Below are 23,245 nucleotides of genomic sequence, written 5' to 3' on the forward strand. Positions count from 1 at the left end.
ATATCCCTTCCTCCTCCTTTTTTGTTTTTTTTTAAAGGACATTCTGAGCTTTTCTTCCTTGCTTTGGAGGGTAACAGCCAACAGCTTGAGTGATCAGAAGCAACTAGAAGCACTGACTATCTTTGTGCCTTCCTATCTAACACAAAAGATTGATGACAATACATTATATTATATAGAAAAGAAACTGAATTTACATATTTTGCTTAAGCCAGGTCAGACCAAAGAAATACTGCTTCAGTGCACTTATCTTTAAAAAGTAGCAACATTTCAGGGATTATACTGCATAGAAATCAAGCATAAAAGTATTTTTAGTGCACGTGACTGTCAACTCTAGAATTACTTCCAAGTTGTGTGCTATTTGTCATTTTGCTTCACAACCTAGCTGCTAGAATTTAAATACCACATGAAAATCTAATGCTTTAGCACAGCTCTAGCTCATGCAACCGCAGAGGGGAAATGAAAAAGCACGCTAAAGTGTGTGAACACAAAGTAAACAACCTTCTACTTTCAAGATACAAGGAAGAGCTGTAAGTCTAGTATTCTTATTTATTATTTTTTTAAATAATAAATCAGGCTAAATAAACCAGTCACTTTTTATAAAAACAATTCTGATTGCAGGGGACACACTGAAATAGTTTTCTAGCTTTCATCATTTACCAAGAGCAGTATTCATCAGTAAGTGGATAAAAGTAAAGTAATACAGTAAGTGTAAAGATAATCGAAGAAGTGACTTGTACAAGGACTAGGACATGAGAGCCCTCCACTCCTTTCTCTAGTTCCATGTATCTCTGCAGCCTTCTATAGTAACGCTTGCCCTCAGTTTATTAGGAAAGATAGCTGGATAGCCAGACACTATGACTACAAGTTATGGTAATCAAGATAAAAACCTCTGTTTTTCTCTAGAACTCCAAAATGTTCCATAGAATAAGAAGACGTAAGTCTATTCAATACTGCTTCCTCATCTGTAAAAGCCTTTGAATGCTTTGAAGAAAAACACTGGAAATAATCTCTGTTCACTTCACCCAGTCTCTACCCATTCCAGTGTCAGCACAGCCACCTCTGGGATGAACGGCTGGTAGAAAAAACCCACAGCAACATACTAAAGGAGATATGGGCAGAAAAATAATAAATACCTAATGAAACCACAAGTGAAATTTCATACACAAAACAAATACATTTAACTTAGTAAAGATGCTGACTTCCATTACAGTGATGGCAGTGATGGAAAGGCAGGAAAAAGTAGAATCATATGGATTCTTCCTTTTTTTCTTAAGTGACAGGGTGCTTCATTTTGAATTGTGTCTCCAGCAAATACCTGAAGCTTCAGAGTCTGCAGAGCTACTGGAAATTCTGAAGACACAGACCTGTAAACAGTGTGTGTGTTAATCACTACACATGCAAATTGTGAAAAACATCATAAATTATTCTGGAGCTATGCCAAAGGACAAAGGAGAGCAGCTGTTTAACAGCAGAAACAAACTCTTTTTTAAATGGAAGATTTCAAGCTGTTCCATTGGGCAAAACATCTTTGGAGTTCCCCAAAAAAATTAAATCAGACTGGATGTGTAAGTTACAAAACACTGAGCAATTCCATATTAGATCTCTTCCTAATGCATGATGACTCCCAGCTTTGTCTGTTAATGAACACATAAATTAAAAAACAAATTATAAACTGAATAGACACCAAGCAGTCCCTAACCCATTTAATTTGCCATAAGAGTCCTGGTGAAAAAACAAAGGTGTATATGACTATGAAAGGAAAGAGTAATTTTCTATGGTTGGAGAAGTAATCTGAGCCAACACAACTGTCAAAAGACACAAATTGTTCAAAGCACACTCTAACTGGAAGAAAATATGGCAAGCAAGGTAAAGCTCGACAAGATTTTAAGTGCTAATTTTACTTCCAAGTGAAAAAAGATACGAAAGAAGATTAAGTCTCAAATTTGTAACTCTGACATTTTGATAATGGGACCTAAAGAGCCCAATAAAAAAGTCTGAAGAATTAATGTGTCAAGAATAAAAAAAAAAAAAAAATAAAAAAAGCTTGGGAAAACAACAGGTCCAATGCAATATTTTCCATTCAACATAAAAGCTGGTTACATTCAATGAAACATTCTAGTTTATAATGAAAAATACATCTATATGTTCATTTATATCTCATTTCAGACAAATAAGTTCATAAACTGAAGTGAAGGAAAGGGATGAGAAGAATTGGTATCCAACAGCATGAGATAACTGGAATAGGAGATGCCCCCAAAACAAGCAGTGAATTTAAAAAAAAAGCTGTTAAAAATGGAAAAATGTATAGGATTGATTAAAAATTCAGGCAGAGACAATATTCAGAAGTAAAATTGAAGCATACAGGTACAGGTCACAAAAGCAATGTGTTCTTACAGCAGTTACACTTCATGAGCGTCTGGAAGACAATCAAGGAAGAATCAAAGCACAGGCACATAATTAATGCTATTGCACATGGCATTATGGAAAACAGGTTTAATCAAAATGGTAAGTTTGATGAGCTCAAGTATGATTAAATATGTTAACACAGTTATCTCTGATTTCTTTAATATATTTGACTTAATCACAGATTATATTCTGAGTTTTTTTTGAGCAATATAAAAATATCAGTGCAGCTTACAGGCTGCAAACTAGTTAACTGACTGAAAAATTATTTTAAACAGAGAAAAGCCATGCAGTGAATTGATTCACCCCAACTTTGAACAAAATGTTTACTTGCACATGGAAAAAGGATATGGCTCTGCTGAGAATACCCTCAGGATGAGACCAACACACAGAAGAGTGATGAAAAAATTATCACATAGACAGGGAATGGGGTGGTGAGGGGGAAGGTTATCAGAAAAATCTAATAAACTAGCCTTTTAAGAGAAATGTTATTTGAAAAAGCGGAAAAAATGCAAAAAGCCTATAACAGATGAGAAAAATTCTCATGGAACCAAAGTTGCTCTGAGCAGATAATCTGTACTGCAGTAGCTCATCCATCTCCAGCCTCTACACTTCTATTCGCAATGCTGACAATTTTGAAAGGTTTCAGGAAAGAGCTACAATATTTTTTCAGGATTTGAAAAAACTGACCTCAGATGAAATCAGGTGAGTATGCGTTTTTACTGAAGAGAGGGTCAAGAGTTAAGCTTTACCCAGCAAGAATAATTACAAATGAAAAAATACTCAATATTGCAGCGAATTATTTTCTGTATGTTGACAGCCTAGAACAAAGACTGTTTTTCTAAAATATTTGTTTTAAGTCTGAGAAGGAGCTGTAGACCTGAGGCAAGAACAATTAGAACCAGGGATTACTTTTCTCCCCACCAGATGGTTAAATCGGATGATGATATTGGTCTTTTCCAGCACTGCGACACATTTCTTGAGGACATGCACAGGCATTCCACTGCTTCTGTAGCATCAGCTCATGCTACAGAAAGGCTCACATCCCAGCAATGTTCCATTTCGTACCATACATTTTTTCAGTCCAAGCAGTGTCCTTTTTAGGTTTCAAGAACAGAGCTGAGAGTGGTCTGTAAGCATGCTGGTTTGTTGTTTGAGGCTTGTTTTGGTTTTCTAATATAAGAAATAAGAGAATTTATGGTTTTCTATGTCAAAGATTGACTGCCCCACATGGGGAAATCAAACCAAGAATGAATATAAAAAAACGTATTTTGCAAAAAGGGAATCCATTTAAAACCAATGTTATAAATTATATAAAAGAATAATCCTAAAAGTACCTATTTGCTTTTTAATACAAGTAACTTCTCTAGTTTAGGCTCTTAAGACAAAAAAAAAAGGTACAAAAAGCATCCAACAGTTATACAACTATGGAATAGTTTCTGCACTATTTTCTTCTGCAGTTTTATATGGGGCTTGTAATATGGAGAAAACTCAAATGCAAATGCATGGCTTTCTGTTCAAAATTGGTTTGAGCAAAAGAGGATATACGCAACTCATGTTTATTGCAAACAAAAAGATGATTAATTGTGCCAGAAGAATCCCAAACAAATCTGTATGCACCTTGACACTGTGCTAGAAGGAAGCAGCTTTCTAAGAGAGCAGGATGTAGTTCACCATCAGGTGTTCCACTTTTAAGATAGATGGAATGAACAGCCCATTGGAGGACCTCCTCTCACTAGTGAAGGGCTGTTATTAAGTTAAACTACGTATTTACTTTATAGATACATAGAGCTGGTGAGTCCTGTCACAACAGAATTAATAGGTTTTCTGAAGTAAATAGTAATACAGCTATCTTAAATCCAGAGCTTACAGAGAAGAGGTAACACTTTTCAGTTGCTAGCCCCAAATTTAATTTTTAATTAAAAAAAACAAAAACAAAAACAAAAACAAACAAAAAACAGAGATAATGATGATCATGCTCAAAGCCAGCTATGAAAATTAATGTGCAAACAGTAAATATTAGTAGTTGAAACTTTTATCATAGTTTGAATAGCCTCTGCCATAATCATCATCCTCTGTTCTAGCAGTGAGTATCAGTCCCTTAAATTCACTGTCATTATGTGTGCTGGTCAGAATGTTCCCCACCTGCAATATACACCATATTCTGTATGAGAATAAAGAACCCAACTGATTCCTTATAGTCCTAGAACCACAGATGTGAGCTGGAAGCCAAGGGACAAGGAAGTGAAATACACCAGGATTAGATTTGCATAGACCTTTCAGTGAACTCTCCCTGTTTTGTCATGTTTTTCTTCCAACTTCTTTCTTTGCCCACTCCTGCGTTAGCTTTTTTTACCTCTGATCACATGAAACAGGCTGTGTTTGCCCAGATCAAGACCTGGTATTCTGCTTCTGCTCAAAGGCAACTCTGTTATGTAGCTCTAGTGAAAAAAGTTTATATTTTTAATTATCTAGTAGTTCTTCATAAGTTCTTCAAATTGTTTATGATGGAATTGCAGAGGTAGGGACATGATTTTAAGGAACACTTGAAGCTTCTCTAACATCTTGAACAGCAGCACCAACTCTATTCTCAAGCAAACTCAAAGTTTACTCTGTTGCCAAATGTTGCTTTGGGAATGTGCATTTTAGATACTAATGTAATTTTCTTAGTCCTCCCTCCAGTAATTAAATAGGAAGTTTATACAGCATTTCACCTTCCATCTCCAAGGATGACGTTCATCAGAAATCAGAGAGCTTGATTCTTTCAAACTAGTACTACACACCTTTAAGGAAGAAAGAGAGAGAAGCAGGAAGATGGGACAGTCAAAGAATAGAAGCAGGATGTGCAAAGGCAAAAATCATTTAGACAGGGACTAGGGAAAATCACTATAGGAAAGTCACTTCTGAACAAAAGTAGTCAATAAATGAGATGATTTTTTGCCTTACATTGTATAGGTGCAATACTTATAGAGAAGTCGGGGTACACAGCATTTTGTGCTAAAGTAAGTGCTGTGCAGTTACATATTGCTTTCATTAACAACGTGCAACTTTTTTTTGCATTTTATAATGAATGCAATAATGCCTCCTTTATTTACTTCCTTATCTATATAGCCCAAAAGATACAGAATTTTTAGAAAAGCAACCATAACAGAAACAGTAGCAGAATGTATATGAAGAAGACTTCACAGCATAGGGGCCTAATACTATGTTTCTTTAACAGAGCATTTACTAAGCTGGTTAATCACTTAAGAGGATTATTAATTTCTTATGTAAAAAAAAAAAAACACACCAAAACCTGTCAAAATGTGCTTACTTGAAATTGTTGAGTGTTTAAATTGTGCAGACTTTTCCTCACCTGATTAATAGGTAGAAAAGGATGAAATTTATGGAGAGCAGGTATAACAGGAGAGTAAGTAGAAGCATATACAGGTTCCTATGACAAGGACAGAAGCAAAGCAAAAGAATTAGAATAGTACTGTACTGTCAGAAGAGAACTGGACTATCAGAAATGGAGATGGGGCAGACATAACTCATCTTCTCCTAATTTCTTAAAATGAAGTAAATCTGAATCTTTAAATCTTCTAGAAATATTTCTGCTATTGGAAAGCCAGAGAACAGAAACAACACAACAGCATGTTTACCAAAGCCATTCCATGCAGGAATTAGACAAGTTAGTAACAGTATCACTAAAACTCAACATAGAACAAAACAGCACAGCCAGAAAAATGCACTTTTCATATGCTGAAAAAATTTATGTCCCTGCTTTCATGCACCATTAAATTGATGAACCATGTCAACCACAACGTGAATAATTCTGCTATAAGTTTAATCAGATCTTGCTCAGTAACAAGCCATCTATTTTCTGGATGAATGGAAAGAATGCTTACTAAAATTGGGATACTCAAAAGCCATCTGGAGGGAACTGCTTAGCCCACAGCACTCTGTGAAGGTGGGTTCACCATTCTAAAGCCTACAAATAACCCTGCTTCAGAGCCGGGCTTACCCAAAGCTGATTAGACATGGCTTTATCAGTTGTAATTCTTCTTCCTTTCTGTAGGTTAAAGCAAATGTGGAACACATTTGTTCCACATTGCATTCTCTTCACAATATGGGTAAATGCAGCTCATTAGAGTGGCTCAAAATGAATCCTAGCCATTATTTTCAGCTTTGATTAGAGCCGGATATGAGTACTTGGTGGATACCATATATGAAATGGATGAAACTTTTTATCCATCCAAATTACCACAGCAAGAGACTGATATTTTGCCTAAAGGTCACTTATTAAGGGATTACCCCCTTTTAAGACTTTCATATACTTCTTCTCTGAGTAGTTTTGAATTGAATGTTCAGCCTTAGCCTTTAACACCAGTGCTGACCTGCGGTTCAAACTTGCTGTAAGAATTAAGTGCATTTCAAATGTCATGCATTGCTTTAACCTTGACTGCAATGCGGCTGGTAATCACATTAATCAGGGACTCTGTTAAAAGTGTCTGACTAGAAACTGGCATTTTTATTCCAGTAAATTTTACTATTTTAATACTAAGGTAGGGTTTTAAAGTTAGTTAATTTTTCTACGCATGAAAGAAAACCCTAAAACTGGAAGTCTTCCATCCAACCTAAGATGACGAATAGAAGTATACTAAATCAAAAGTATTTTTCCCAAATAAAGAGGATTTTTTCTCCCAATGACATTCCTCAGTGTACAGTTGTTCCCCTTGTGTTAGAGCTATTCTTTGAATGTCCAAGTATGTTTTACCGCACACACAATAATTTAATAAGTCTCACAGCTTCCAACAAATTATCTTCCTATGTGCAGCAATCATCAAAACAGATGCTGTACCTCAAAGTAGATCTCAGCTTCCCCCCTTCTGTATTTCCTTGAGTTAATTCCTTAGGCCTTATTTTTTCTCATTTGAGGTTGCTCCCTCAAGCTTTTCCATGGATTTTATGGGGTTTCTACACTTTAGCCTACATATAAATGACTATAACACATTTGAAGAAATATCTCACCATGTAGACAACTGTGCAAAAGCATTTTGAGTAGAAGTGATCAAAGAACACTATTCAAAATAACTATTTTATTAAGAGTATGAATCTTTCAACTTCTGTTGTTTATTAGAAATCTAAGTGTACTCTAATAACTTCTGTTTTATGCAGCTATGCTTCAATAATCAAATCTCCAGAATAAGTTAGGTAACACACACACACAAGAAAACCTAAATAGGTGTCTGGCTACATTAACAGGAGTGACATAATGAAACTAAGAACTTCAGGCATCATTTTGAACCAGCAGGGCGTGACAAAAGTTTACACACCCTTACTGTGAATTCATGACTGCCATGTGTGGAAATCATATTTTAACTAGCTCAAAACACAGTAATCAGTAAAATTCCTGCATTTTTATTGCAATCCAGCAACAGAAAGTACTAAGATTCCAAAGTACATTGTAGTCTCAAAGCTCTTCTACAAAAAGAGACTTCAGTGGCACACTGCTTCACGGTCCTCAAAGGATAATAACCATCACATTGCTTTTTTATCAAGAATAGTATTTACAGATGTAAGGGCAGCTGATACAGTGTGTTACGAGAACTGTGGTCAAATTAGTGAAGCTTTACATTATTTTTATAATGTATCACATAATGAATCAGCATCACAAATATTAACACAGTGTAGGGAGTTGTGTATCTAACAAGACTGAGATTTTTTTCTTACACATCCAAGATTTCACCCATTGGCAGACATGCAAATCCTTTGTTTTAGACTCTAAATAGCCAAGAGCTAACATTCTATGAACCAAGAGAGTGGGTGACCCAGTGTCACAGAAACTCCCACTACTAGCATTCTTACTTCAAGCTTGTACTGTCCAAGCACTTCATGCTCGCTTACTTGCTTTAAAAGCCTAACTTGTGCTACAGAGTGAAGTCTAAGTGCACATGGTAACACAGCAGGGGGGATATGAGTGCTGGGGAATGAGAAGACAGAACAAAGGTTTTGTCTCTGCCTAAATCTTGGCAGCTGCTTAAAGGTTTTTCCCAACTCCATTGTCTTTAGCTGGAGTACATTTGTTATCTGATCTCAACAGTTGTCATTTCAGAGACTAGCCTGTTAAAAATGTGACCGTAATTTTGCTTTCCTTGCTGAAACTATTTTTGCTTTAGGACAGCTTTTAAACTTCCAACTGGATTTTTGAGCAAGTTCACAGGGCAAAACCAAAACAAACCCTTAAATCTAAACTGCAAAATTCAGCTTTCTTGTTTTTCTGCCCAGTTAACACACAACCATTAAGTCACATGTCCAACAATGACATCCTCAATTTAACCTCAGTAATGACTGACTGTCTAACAACTCCTTACTTGTAATATACTGATGGACAGGAGACTTTTTCTTATTGTTTGCCTATAGTTTTTAATAGAAGCAGCATTTTAACAGCTAAATAACTGCATCCAAAGATTTCTATCGCCACTGGTAAAATTTATAACACAAATTTTGTCTTCACTTGTCCTCTGTGAAAATACTCCTTCAAATTTAAAGGCTTTTGAAATGGCCTATTTTATCTGATACTGTCATTTTCAAAATTCTAGACTCAGAAGGGAAGCAAGTCTACATTAGTCCTGTAGTTAAACCAGCAGCCCATTTTGAAGCAAACCTCCCTGTCATCCTCACTTCTTGTGCTTTGGTTCACACTGCAGAATGCACAGATTTCTAGATCAAACTAAGCCCTGAAATGCACTCCTGGATGTAGCACAGCGGCTGCCAACAGCAGTCAGGCCACAGGAGCAGACTAAATGTAGCCTGAGGCAAAACTATATTGAAGCAAAACAAGCAAATATGGCATGTATAGCAGTTCCTTATCAGTAATCCTTCTGCGTTACAGATCCACTCCTGCTGCTGGGCAACATAACTTTCACATGCGTAGATGTAGCCAGAGAGTGCTAGTGATGTGGACTTCCGTTTCCTCTACACCTTTCTATCCATCTCCTACTATTCACTAATGCTGACAAGACAGGTAAAATCCTTGTCCAGATGGTTTTGGCTATCCACAAACACCAAAGACTGTGTAAGATAACCAACAGCCAAATGGCTCATGAATGCTTTGGTAGCTGCATTTCTTCAAAGTTTCTAGGATCTAAAATTACTGCTAAAACAGAAGTATATGCACAGACAACACAGATATAGGAATCTGATTTTTTTCAAGCTCACCCATACTAAAGGTAACACCTGAAATTCAAGTCTTAAGCCAATTTCACTGAGGTGTAAAGGCTTAACTCATTATACCTGGAAGTATTCTAGAAGCCTTACAAGCCCACTTAACATATTCATAATCTGCTGATGTAAAAACAGTGCAACCAATATTGCAAGCCCCAAGACAGCGAAGACATTATCTTCTAAAGAGCTCTCATGTTGGGAGAACTGTTTTTTAGCAAGCCTAACAACAAAGGGAATAGCAAGAGCTAGTAGCTAACATTAGGCATGCCCATCTAGTTAGATGCATCTTCAAAAATGTGAAGCGCTTCAAGACGTTTTTTCCAAACAAGGATAGAGTTACCTTCTTCAGCAGCTGCTCAACTTCTTGCATCTGTGTGCTACGATCAGTGACAGGCACTTTTGCATACTCCTGCTTTTTGCTGAGCCTGCTCTTCCAATCTTCTTCACCACTCTTCTTCAATAATGCCAACCTAGAATGAAAGCCATGCCAGCAGTTAGCTTTAAACACTGTATTTTGTTATCCTCAAAATATACCCTTTCACTAATGCTACATTCAAGAGAATTTGAAATTAAGTTTTCTAACATTAACTAGCTATTTACGTTTCATAAACATAATACAAATCTCACAATTGAACACCAAGTCTATACTGAACATGTTGAATCATCTGTCAAAATACAGACTTCTAGATCTGAGACACACACCCCAGTTCATTTGTGTAGTCAGTGGAAATTGCCAATACAGTCAAGGGCGGAAAAGACACAGTGCAGATCATCCTGAATATATATATGTATATATATATAAATAGGTTAGATTAGTCACTATTTTTTTCCTCTCCCTTCTACCAATGAGACACAGAGTGGCTAGCTCAGCTATGGATGCTTATGCTGTTAGATGTCCAAAGTTAGTAAGATGAATCCTACCTTCGGTCTTTATTGTACTCATTAAAAAAAGATTTTAAAAATTATTTTTATTAAAACCCAAGAAGAAAGAGCTCTATACAACAGGCACCCACAAATTAAATCTCATCAGGCTACTGCTGCTGCTTTCACTACAACTCCAGTGATGAGGTTACTATCAGACTCCTACGGACCACTTAGTATCTCCACACTTAGCTCAGGCATTGCTGTGACACAAATCAGTAGTGCCAATGCAGCAGCAACTTGGTGCTAACTACACTGCCGCCCTGAGATCTATCTGCAATATTCAACTCGTTTAAAGGATGTCCAGTAATAATTTTTATTTTAGTTGAATTGTTTTACTACATTACTTTCTTTGATCTAGGACATTTCAGCAAGGATTATACAAAAACCTTAACCCTATTATACTCAAAGAGGGTCAGCAGTTAAACATATTTTGATGACAAGATGCCTTTATAGAGATGTGATTATTGTTACTCTCACAGTAAAAGTCTTGTCATGAAACTGAGGAGAAGGAAAAGGTAGGACTGAATAGGTGTAGGCAGAAGTCAAGTTTCAGGCAGCTCCTTCCTGCAAAAATCAAGGGGTGCAACCATACTACTGGCCTATTCAAGGACAGGCACTTGGTCCTGAGGCAGTCATTTGAGAGGAATTGAAAATGCAGAAAATGGTAAACCCACAGAATACAATGACAGTAAGAATGTTAGTATTTGAGAAAGCAGTTATTTCCTTTCTTCCTGCCCAGGTAGGCAGCACTAGCAGACTTCACATTGTCAATTGCTTCATACCTCACAGCATGGGATGAGTAGGGCTGAGAAGAGCTCACAATAAGGAGCTGACACCATGGTCATTGTTTCCAAAGTGTATACAAGATTTCACTGCCCAGAACTAATCTTCTGGAGTGCATCTATGCATGTGGGAAACTGCGGAGGAGACCAAGATGGGACTGAATTGCTACTGTGCAGTTGAATTATCTTCACTATGATGTTCTCTTAGGTCAGCTTTGCTTAGAAGTGATCTGCAATAATTGAAGCTGAAAAGCATTTTGGTCAGCTTTAGCCTAAGATGTTCTTTTTTTTTTTTTTTAAATGCCTAGAGCTGCTCAGCATATCAGGCAGAAAATGGCCAATATGAGATAAGTAGCTATGAAAAGGAAGTTGACTGTTAAAAGAGTGCAGAAATCTAGCCAGCATAAGAAATTCTTGCCCTGGCATACATACATCAAAAAAGGTTGAAAATTCAGTTTAGGTTGGGTTCTTCTTGAGAGGGAATGAATGATGGTTAAGAGGTCTGACAGAAATTGAAATTATCTGTAGGTTGTTTTAAATGGTGATCATGACATACAGCTGACTTCTGAAGTGGAGCTGACTGGATGGCCGCCTAGCAACTTTGGTCTCCATAAACGCACAAAGACAGGTAGCTACACACAACTGATGTGCCATTTGAAGTCTTCCAATACATTTATCTTCCTGAAGGGAAGACAAGTCAAAAAACGGTTTCCATCACTCAATCAGCAGATTGGCCCTGGCTGCCTAAGACAAAACACAGCCAAAACTACTCAAATATATGAGCCTTTGCTCCCTCTCACCTCCAAGCTGTGTGTTTGCAGAAGAGAGTGTCTTGTCTTCCTTGAAAAATCGTGATTTTCATTCTTCCATGTAATATTGGTAATTCTGAAAATGCCAGGCATACACTCACTATACAAGGATAATATTAGTTCAGTGAAGTAAGTCTTTGTGGAAAATCACTTCTGTCCAGACCAGCAGGCATGCATCCTGCCCAAATATCATTACATCTGTGGAAAAGCTGTTCTTCCATAAGGTGAAAGAATGTCTGACACAGCCAGAAAGATCCACTGGATGGGAAGATGAAGTTAGTGAATGTAAGCAGGGTGAAAAAAAAAATCCAAAGTCTAATAGTTAATTTTTAGCAGAAATGTTCTTTGAGGTTTATGAATACTTGGCATCAGCTATAGCCAAGCAAAAGAAAATGACTTGTTGTAGGGGTTTTTTTAATTCTGGGCCAAGAAGTAGACTACTGTGGTATTTTGGAAGGCTAAAACATTTTGGTACCAGCCCTGCCATTTACACACGTTTGTGGAATCAGAATATACAAATTCCTGACAAGACAGAAGGTATTTTCTTCTGTCAGCTTTGGGACTGACTAGACAGTCTTGGAGGCCTAACGGAAGTGATTCCAGACTGGCAGTCTTTAACATCAGTTACCCAAGAGATCAACTCAACTGAAGCATTAAATTTAGGACTGAAACAGCTGCTAATACTTAGATCTTCCCTCCTACCTCTTTTTCCCCAGAAGAATCAGGGAAGACTCATCATTTACCACCTATAAACCAGAAGTTACTGGTCTTAATCCTTATCTACCTAGACACTTGACATGTTTACTGAAGGGGAAAAGAACATATTAGTTAATAATGAAGGTTGCTTTAAACAAACCAATAGTAGACTGAGAAAGATAAGTACATCCTTCAGAAAAGGGACTAAGACTGCACAGCTGTTGTAGATGTCCCTGCACCCTCTTCACGTTAAGAGGATAACAGGGACTGGAGATGCTCTATCAATAAAGAGGACTCACATACATCCTAGAAACACATTAATTTAAGAAGCATGATTTGGAATCATGTTTAAAAATTTTAAAAAGTAAAATAAAATGGTTAGGAGTTCCTAATATCATACCTCACCAAGGGAGGGAATACTTTTACACAGTCAAAGTTTAATCAGACAGCTATTTTTATTTATTGGTTCTGCCTTCTGTAGAAAACATGAAGTAAAAATACGCCTATTTTTCAACTTGAAGCAAACAATTGTAACTTTACTTATGGGACTGCTACCAGATCCTTTTACAGTTTGGGACCGAGTTTATACTCTTAATGTTTTAACTAAATTAGAATGACTTTTACAAGTAATACAGTGGTTACTGGAGCTCCAGCCATGGACTTAACATTTTGTTTAAGATCAGAATGATCTTGGGTTGGAAAAAATATTTCTAACACTCCCACAAACCCATCCAACTTATCACCTTTCTAAAATCCCTACAGTAAGTGCTCAGAAGTCAAAATGGCAGCCATGTATTTCTGAAGTAGAGAAGGAAACACCACAGTCTATCCCTGACTCCTTGTTCTCAACTAATTTAAAAGAGACTCCCATAGACCAATGAAAACCAGGTTATTTAAAAAAGATCACATTATACTTGTTAGAACTGGAATTAGAACCTTGCGAAGTATATTGAGTATATCAAGTATAAATGTAACTACAACATGTATTTTTATACATGTGTTTTTATAAATGTTAACTAGAACACGTATTTTTACAACTTTCATTTTCTGAACTACTTGTTGCTTATTCAGGTGGCTCTTTCAAAATCAGATTAACATGTTCTCTTGAACAGTAATTCTTGTTCACCACCATCTGCTATATAAGCATGTCAGGCAGATTAACTTCATGTTTCTGCTGTTAGCATTTGACATCTAATGAAGCCTAACAATCACTGCTTAGCTTTTTCAGAAACAGGTTTAAAGCTGCTTTTTATACCACCAGCCTAATTACTGTATTTATAGAGATAATTTAAAAAAGTGAAATTCCAGTACCTTTCCTTAATTGACATCGTTTTGCTAGAATTATCAAGGACATCCTCAGTTGTTTGTGCTTTGTTCTCTCCAACAGAAAACATCTCACAGGAGTTCTTATACAATTTGCCTTCCAATTGTTCGGAGAGCTCCTGCAGTCTACAGGATGCCACAGCTGCAGTTTGTGAAACTGTTCTCATTGCTGATGTGCTGGTGAGTTCAGAAGTAGGCTCAGTATGGTCTGCCCATTCAAAAGAGAAGTGCTGAAATTAGACTTAGTGCTACTCTCAGTCATATTTCACATTACTAACATTGAAGCAGCAAATCTGGTTTCTAACATTCAAATTACATGCTAACCTAACAAGAATAAAAACCCCTCTGGCTGAGCTAGAATACAAAGATAAATTGTGCAATATTATCTGCTGCATAGACTGCCCATTCATGACTGAAATTCACATGAAGCTACGCAATATGTTCAATACACAATTCTGAACTTCATATGGATGAGGGACAAACTGTTGCTACTGTCATCACATCAACAGGAAAACAAATGGACAGATGAAAATCAAAGGGGGACAAGGAGTAGTGAAAGAGAAGCGGACAAAAATTAAATAAGAAATAAACATATTGGTAAAGCAGTTGAATACATAAGTAGCACAGTAGGAGGACATTCAATAGATTAATAAAGGTATTATTTTGTAGGAGGGTGTTGGGGCTTTTTAAGCCAGAGAAAATAATTGTCTTCATGAAAGATAAATGCACCATTATAGTTATCCTTAAGGAAATATGACTGCTCCTGTTTTATCCCAGTTTCTGTCTCCCTGAAGTCACCAAAAGCTAATCGGATAGAATGGATACTGCTTTTGAGTAATACAGGCAGAATCATAGCTTCCTCCCTATGCTTGTTTGAAGACCATTAAATAAAAAATAACTTCAAAAGATGAAAACAAAAATGTTTCTAGCACTACAGGGTACTGTGGTCTTGTACCCCATCATAATAAAACAGAAGACTAATACAACATCTTTCTTAAATTCAAGAGACTAGAAGGCTTTGTGCAATGACCAAAATAACTAATTCTTTCCAAAGCATTTTATTTATAGATGGGTGAGTTTACATATTAAGTTTGAATTACACTGTGCATATAGAAATGAAATTGCTCTGAGAATTACTTACATTGAAGAGAAAATTATACTGATTTTGCAAAATTAGTTATGTGGAAACTATCAACTAGTAGCTACATATGTATGCATGCAATTAATACATACTTACATATGCACAAGAAGGTAATAGTTAAGCACAGACATTTGACCCAGAGCAGAAAGTTTGGTTTGTTCAGCATTTTGGAGGGCAGGGGCAAAGGCAAAAGAGGAAAGGCTAAACCTTAATTTCAATGTATAATATAACTTATTTCAAAATCAGAAAATATGAGTAAAATTGAGCCATTTTTAAAGGCTGAAGAATTAAAATTACAACAACGAGAAACTGTTTTTGTAAAACTTAAGGTTTCACAGTTATTTCTCTACTTTTAAGCAGCGCTAAAAGGAGGAACCAGTCATAATAATGCTTTACATGATGATGTTTAAAAGGAGAGAAACACCACCGTTTGCTGAATGAGACTACACCAATAGCAAGTACATACTACACCTCTTTGCCAAGTCTTGCTTTTCGTAACACATCCCAAATCCATCTTTTCAAAAGACTGGCCTTCTTTGACTTCCCATTTACCTTGCATGCCAGTACCCACTTCCTTCTGTTCAAGAGGCTGAAAAAGTGCTTGAGAACTGAACAGTTCCAAGCTGCCCTTCCTCAGGAAGCTGTATGGTGTCTCTTTATGGTAGTCGCCTGTTTTTTCAGGAACAGGATGTGTGGTTTCTTCCTCAAAGGAGCTGTACTTTGTAATTTCATTAGCTTCATGTGCTATAAATCTCTTTCTTTCTTCTTCATGCTTCTTTGATGCTCTTTTGCTTTCTAGTGCTTCCACTGAGGGCTGCCATTGTTCTGACTTCTGTGTGTATTTTCCTGAAGAGTCTGAGTTTTCTGCTGGAGAGTGAAATCTCAAATCAGCTCTAGTGGCAGCACTCACACTTCCATCACTAGGTGGCTTCGTTTGCAGGTCTCCAGCAAACGATGTAGCAAGTGCAGATGCCATTGTTGAAATCGATGTTGCAACTGCAGTTGACAGGGCAGTAATTTTTCCACTTTCATTCTGTACCTATGAACACACACACAAATGAACTTAAAAGCTCAGAAATCATCAGTTCCTGAAAACAGTCCAATTGTGTCAATTCTTCAGAGGTGTGCTTCTGTATGAATGTAGTGCTCAATAAATATAGACTAGAAACAGGTAAGGAGAGCAACAATGCCCCCATAATTTGGCTTGCAGATGGATTATTCCACTCAGGGAAGAAATAACTGCATGTGAACAGCAATATCTTTAGTAATAACGGGTGTATGTGTAGCATGCAACATGATGTTGTGACAGGGCTCCATAAAAAGGCTCATACTTGCATGGTACTGCAGATCACTGGGGAAGGAAATGAGTAGTTCAGGTTCCAGACACTGGATGACATGCCATGTGCTCTGGCTAATCAACTCTGCATCTCAGCAGGACTAATTAGCTTTGGCACAGCTTTGCTCTGATACCATTACGCAGCTTCCAGCTCTGGAGCTAGCTCAGCGCTAGAGAGACTACTCTGTCCTGTCCTACATAGGGCAGACATTCCTGACGCTTCTGCCACATAAATCATGTTCACAAGAGACTGTTAGTGTAAGACGTTTTCAAATATAACATTGGCAGCCATGTATACCTCTAAGCAAAGTATCTGAATCTAAGAAGGATATTAAAAACCCCTCCAAATTTACTTTGCCAGCCTCCACAGTGGAACAATTATCTTTTCTGCTCTAACATAACAATTTTTTAGAGTTTTCCTATAGACAGTTAAGATGCAAAATTTTTCTGAAATGCAGGGCTTTGCTTAATGTCTTCTCCAAAGGAGCCAAAAAACCATGAAAGAGATCAACAAAAATGCTTTTGTACGCATCAGGAGAGGGTTTTGGTTTTGGTTTCTTAAACTGCTGGGCTGGTGAACAGCATGCAGAAGGAACAGACAAAATCACGCCAGTAAGAGGAAATGAACTGCAAAATTAAAATGCACATGCAAATTCCATAAAGCATGGACACTACAGTCATTGATTAAACAAATTGGAAAGCAGAGCAAAGACTACTGCACTAGCTCAAGGATTCCAAAGCAAGATTAAGAAAATAGTTACCAGTTTACTCTTGTTCCACTGCATCTATCAGAATTAGAAATTTAGAGGAGATCAGCAAACGGATTTCAGCTTTAATTAGAAAATATTTACATTTGCAACTACGTATGTTGGGAACATAACCTCTAGCTATCTATTATGATATTTTCTTTTGTTCCTTCCTAGAAAAACCAACTGCATCTCAAAACATCCCAAGACTCAAACAATTCACTACACAATGTTTTTTTTTTGAAAACACATTCATCCCCATTGAACTTAGTTCAGAGTCAACTCCGGCTGCTTTGGCTAGGTTCAGAAAGAGATAACAAAACATGCTTCCTCTGTGTTTCCTTGCTTGAAAAGCAAGTTTGTCTGTAAGAGTCTGACAAACTAATGTGACTGTCACTTCCTTCCCATCTGCTCCAAGCCCATTTCTGTTGACCACCTTCCTGGCTGTCAAACAAGTTAGTGACAGAGTCATTAAAGAGGACAGGCTGTGACAGTGGCTGGCATTTGGAAAATGCATGAAAAGAGCACCATGTAAGGTGTGGAAATCCTGCTAAATAAACTTGCCAAATATTTACTACTACTTCATGCCTAAATAAAGCAGGCATGAAAGGTAAACTGTATATCTGCACAGCTTTGCACCCATATGATTAGAGAAAGCCTACCTTCTCAGCATTCAGTTATAGTATGGAAAATGTATACGCACAAATGAAGCATATAGAAAAAAACAGTAGGAACTTTCTAATACACATACTAATCCAAATCCCTAGAAATATAACATGCATAGGACTTGTACTTCACTGTTAGAGTGATTTCTTTTAAAGTTCAAACACTCAGGGACTGATGTTTCTGCTATTGTGAACATCAGCTCTGAAAGACCACTGCTGGGCCATCTTATGCTCACAATCCAGTTAAAAGACATTGCTTTATAGTTCCAATTATATGAAGGATTCCAGAACAGAATTTCAAACACATTCTGCTTTGTGGGAAAATAATGCAAATAAAAATGTATGTCCCCCTTCCAGAGGAAAATGACAGAATATGTCCTGAATAATCATGGAAATATTATAGTGCTTTCAGGAAAGAGTCTGAGAGTTGCACATGACGAAGTTCCAAAATTCCCTGAAAATACCTCTGAAGCACAATGATATGTGTAACCATTTTTACCCTTTTGGTCAGGAATCTACTTTTAGAAGACATGTAATACTCTACCAGAAAAGACAGAGCTCTGAAAGGTACAACATGTGCTAATCTGGAAGATTCTATACTCAAGAATTACTTAAAGAAAACACACAAATGAAATCAGACATTTTAGAGGATGTTGTTCCTTAGTGTCAGAAGACTGCTTCCTGACAAGTTTTTTCCTGCAAATATGTCATAACCCCAGTGTATAGCTCAGAGCAAAGAGAAAGCCAGCTGTTACAACATCTTACACTGAAGCTGTTTTCCCCAGTGAAAAGAAACAAATGAAAGAGAGTTAGGATTGCATTTACCTGCTCAACTTCTCCAAGAGTGACTGGCTGAGTCTGGTAACGAGCGTTCATTCTCCTGTGCCTAATATCTCCTCGACTCCTTGTGGGGATGGCCCTCGATACTGGTTGAGACAGTTTGTTAAACAAAGCCATCTTTTCTGCCAGACTTAAGGTGGAAGAATCTGGTTCCTCAGATTGATCTTGCCCCATCGCCTCTTTGGCTGCTCTTATCTCCTCTTTAGCTAAAATTTTTTGGTGTGCTGATGCCTGCAAGCTGAAGAAACAGAACTGGAAATGAATCTGGAAAAAGCCTTTCTGAGGTTTTAAGATCTCAACCTAATAGAAGCAGAACTGCACATGAAGCACAACAGCCAATGTAATATAGCAGCCTAAGTGATTATGCAGTGGTTCAACATTGGCATGATGAATTCTAATTCAACAGCTGAAGATTCAAAAAAGGTTAAATTTTCATTTTCAAACACAACTTCACTGGATTAGGACACAACAATTTTTTAAAAGGGGAACTCAAGATTGAAGACAGTCTTTTGAGATTGATCTCTTCATAGAGAATATAGAGACAGTGAAGATGCCTTCTGTAGAACAAACATGGGTTCTACAGTGTCATTTATACAAAATTTGATTTTATTAGAAATAATTTGTGTATCATATATGGTAAAAACATTTAAAATACAAATTTAAATTCCAAGTTAGTGCTGCTTTTAGGTTACAATAAATTGTTATGCCTCTTGTAATTTGAAATTGACCAGAATTCAGACTGTCTTTTGTTTTGAGTTTTCTGGGGTAACTCAACAACAAAAATAATTGTGAAATATACTCCATTAATTTTGAATATTGTTTGACCAATGCTGAAGGCAGACACATTCATTCATAAAAGCTGCAACTGCATTTGTCTCTACAATAATATATTTTAGTCACCTCTACCATAATATATGTTATTCACCTTCTGCCAAATTTATGGAATTAGTAGTATTCTCTTTCAGAATAGGCGAACAGTATTCTGCAACTTTACCTATAGGTGGTGCAATTTCTTATCTTTAATTTTGCAAGTTAAAAAAAATCCTTGTAGAGACAGGCAAAGTGGATACGTACTCCTTGTGAAATCAAGCACCCAGCTTCAATATTTTCAATTTAAGATGACATTACTGTCTAAAAAAAAAGTACAAGACCAAAGAGGGTTCTGCTAGGTTTGCTCACGTGCAAATTAATTTCTTTCATAAAGAAAAATATGCTTCTAGAACAGGTAAGTGTGGTTAGAAAGGTTCTGAAAACAGATGCTTGACATAAAAATAAGCTGCATTGTTTCATCATGCAAACATAAATGAAGTTGACAAATGTTTTAAATATTCCTGAAATGAGTATTGACGTGACACATTGAAAAGGCATTCAAGACTTTAAAGATGCATCTGCTATTGAGGAATCTTGTGCTCCATGTAACATGCATGTTTATCCCCCCCAGTACCTGATGGGTTGTACAGTGCTCTTAACTACAGTGGGACTAGGTACTCTTGTCACTACTGTGTGGGTATTCATAGAACGTGAAGCAGGGGTAGATTCACTTTAAAGAATTGCCAAGGAGGAAATATTCACAGGGAGAAAGAAGAAAAAAGCATTAAGAAAAGCAATGCATTAAGTGTTAACTACAGAAAAGACCAAAACAGAAAAAAAAACAAACAGTAATGATTTTTTAATTAACTGAGTTATCTGCTGCAGCCTTTACCAAAGTAACTTCAAATATGTTGAAAGAACTAAAAAGCTAGAGGAGCAGAGTGTTTCTTGAAGTTACCCATTACCCATAACATAAGCTCTCTTTCAGTAGGTCATTAGGTGAACATTAATTCACTTTTTTTTTTTTTTATTCCCCAAAACCGACTTTTGTTTCTTTAGGAAAATTTCAAGATGTATGACCAGAGTGCAAAAAAATGCATTTCCAAAAAGTACATTTGAGATTTCAGAGTGTAAAGCATTTCCTCCAATACAAATACATTCCATAGGAACTTGTGCAGATTTCCCTCAGCGCAAAGTATCTTTTTCATTTGAGTTACAAACCAGGGTTATGATTAATCCCCTTTACCTAATCTACAGGTTCATAAGCTTTCTGCCAAATTACAGTTCATGCAAGTTATGCTTTAATAGTCCCCTCTACTTCTAAAAAGGAATTTCAATATAGTTTCCCCTGTGGTTCTCAAGGAAGTTAGCCTTTAACAATAAATGAATTCCTTGCTACAAAGTTGTAAATACCACATATATGGAACTTATTCCCAGATTTAAAAGCAGGAACCAAAGTTATAGCCAACATATGTAACAAGACTTACGTAGCTGCAATGACCACTTCCTCACTGGTAATTGGTTGTGTGTGCGATCTATCCTGCAAACGCCGCAGTCTTCTTTCTACTGCTGAACTTCTTGTAGGTGGTTTAGGAATATGTTTCATTTCAAATGACTTTTCCATTTCCTAAAAGGACATATATCATAATTAAAACCATGGCTGAAAGTTCTAAATCAGTACTTTCTTTACAGCTTTCTTGCACGCAAAGAATAAATTTCCCAAATGCCCATCTTTGAATTAGAAGTAAGATGTAATTGCACAGAAGGTGTCATGGGCTTAAACCAAACTACACATCTCTCTAAATGATGTTCTTTAAGAAGGCTTTAGAGCAACAGGTCTACTGTGTAGGTAGGTAAGATGAAGTAAAAAAGATGTTATGTAGCTTGGACTTGGTTAACTGCATTACACTTAATTCTCATGCACTTTGGGATCTTTAGCATCTTGTATATTAAATGTTTAGCTCAGCCTTCTATTCAGAAAATGTAATACTTACTCTAAAAAGCAGCCTTTTTGCAGCTACACTTAGTTTGGCTCGGTCATCCATTTTTTCTTCATCTAGTCAAAGATAAAAATAAGTGAGGCTGAATGTAATTAATCAAGATCATATTAAATGCAAAATGGTTTTTTTTAACTAAATGATTCCTGAATTCCTCAAAAATTATGTTTGAGTAAGATAAGAAGCATCACTGCAAGTAAGCTGGTTGTTACTCTCTTTAAACAGAAGACTTCTCAGGAAACAGATTGTGTAAACTTTACTTGTTTTTACATGCAATGATTCACATAAAAATTCTTAACATGACCTGAGAACAAAAGATTTGTTTTCAGAACAGTTATTGTGCATTTGAGTTATCCAAACAACCCATTATGAATATAATCCAACCCGTTACGAATATAATCAAATTTACTCTATCGGTCTATGTTAGATACATGGATTAAGAATATAATCGGACTGAAAGACTGTCTTAAAGGTCAGTATTAATCCTTCTGTATAGAACATCTATATTCTGTTATTGACCATACAAGATGATTCCTCCTGGAAGCTGGTCATTCTGATTGCCACCTTGTGTCCACATTTTTCAGAAACTCATCTGGTACCCGTAAAAGCTGAAATCAGTGTCCTCCAGGTCCAATGACCTGCATCTCAAAGCTGAAGAGAATACCAGCTTCCAAATAGCATAAAGCATTAAATTTAAATTTAGCTATTCAGGAGATTACCTACTTGATTTGTGCCAGACTTGCCAAAAGTGACAAGAGGGAAAGAGAAGCAAGATGGCAGACTGAATTATATAATTTAATAGCCAGCATCATTTCCTAAGCCAGAAAACCAGCTAAAGCTTTTTTTATTTATTAGTCCTAGACCAATGATGAAAATGTGTGGTCTAATTTATTTTTTATTTATTGTTTAAATCAGAAAACAAACTCACAACCCTACACTGAAAAGTGTCAAGCCATTCCCCTCTTTGCTTCCCATATGAAGTTTGGAATTCATAGACAGACTTTTGGATTTAAATGAATTTGAAATAAAATCTGGCCTAAGGAAAAGTGGTACTTCAAATATATTATAGGTAACAAAAGCTATTTTCAACTGGACTTTGTTTGCATTATCAAATAGTTCTTTTCAGTGAAAACAAAATAAAACACATCTGCTCCCATTTCTTCCTTAGAAAGTAATGTGGTAACATACCTTCAACAGCTGGTATTTCTGCACTCAAAATTGACCTGGTGAAAAATTACCAAACAGAAAGAAGTTAGTTGGAAATAAGACATCAAAAATTAAATTCAAACTCCATCTGAAGTAGCAGGACCTCACAAATCTTAAGAGCTGGAAAACTTTATCTATAGTTTCTCAAATTTCAACAGTTTCCACTTTGACATCCTTTAATAAAGGAGAAAGGCAAGCAATTGCAGCCAAACTTAAATACAGTAAAGGAAAATTATTTCCAGTTCAACTTGCAGAAGATAAAAGTCTAAGATTCACTGCCAGCTCTTTTAACATAAAATACAGAGCGTTGGTTGTTTAAAAAAAAATGTAAATGATAAAGCAGAGTAGACAGAAAGGAAAT

At 36.5% G+C, this 23,245-nt stretch overlaps 1 protein-coding gene across 5 annotated transcripts in view; it reads right to left on the reverse strand.

Annotated features, from left to right (window-relative positions):
- Positions 1–23,245, reverse strand: part of SVIL (supervillin) — a 142,372-nt gene that overhangs the window by 26,106 nt on the left and 93,021 nt on the right. For all 5 annotated transcript variants that reach the window (XM_034061395.1, XM_034061392.1, XM_034061388.1 and 2 more), the window contains 7 exons: positions 22,867–22,901; positions 21,676–21,737; positions 21,169–21,308; positions 18,857–19,109; positions 15,837–16,323; positions 14,132–14,351; positions 9,950–10,079 (listed from right to left, as the gene is read on the reverse strand). In XM_034061395.1, the coding sequence (XP_033917286.1) occupies positions 9,950–10,079; positions 14,132–14,351; positions 15,837–16,323; positions 18,857–19,109; positions 21,169–21,308; positions 21,676–21,737; positions 22,867–22,901 (1,327 nt within the window). The remainder of the gene's footprint in view (positions 1–9,949; positions 10,080–14,131; positions 14,352–15,836; positions 16,324–18,856; positions 19,110–21,168; positions 21,309–21,675; positions 21,738–22,866; positions 22,902–23,245) is intronic.

Source organism: Melopsittacus undulatus, chromosome 1 (genome assembly GCF_012275295.1).
Source record: "Melopsittacus undulatus isolate bMelUnd1 chromosome 1, bMelUnd1.mat.Z, whole genome shotgun sequence".
Lineage (NCBI taxonomy): Eukaryota > Metazoa > Chordata > Aves > Psittaciformes > Psittaculidae > Melopsittacus > Melopsittacus undulatus.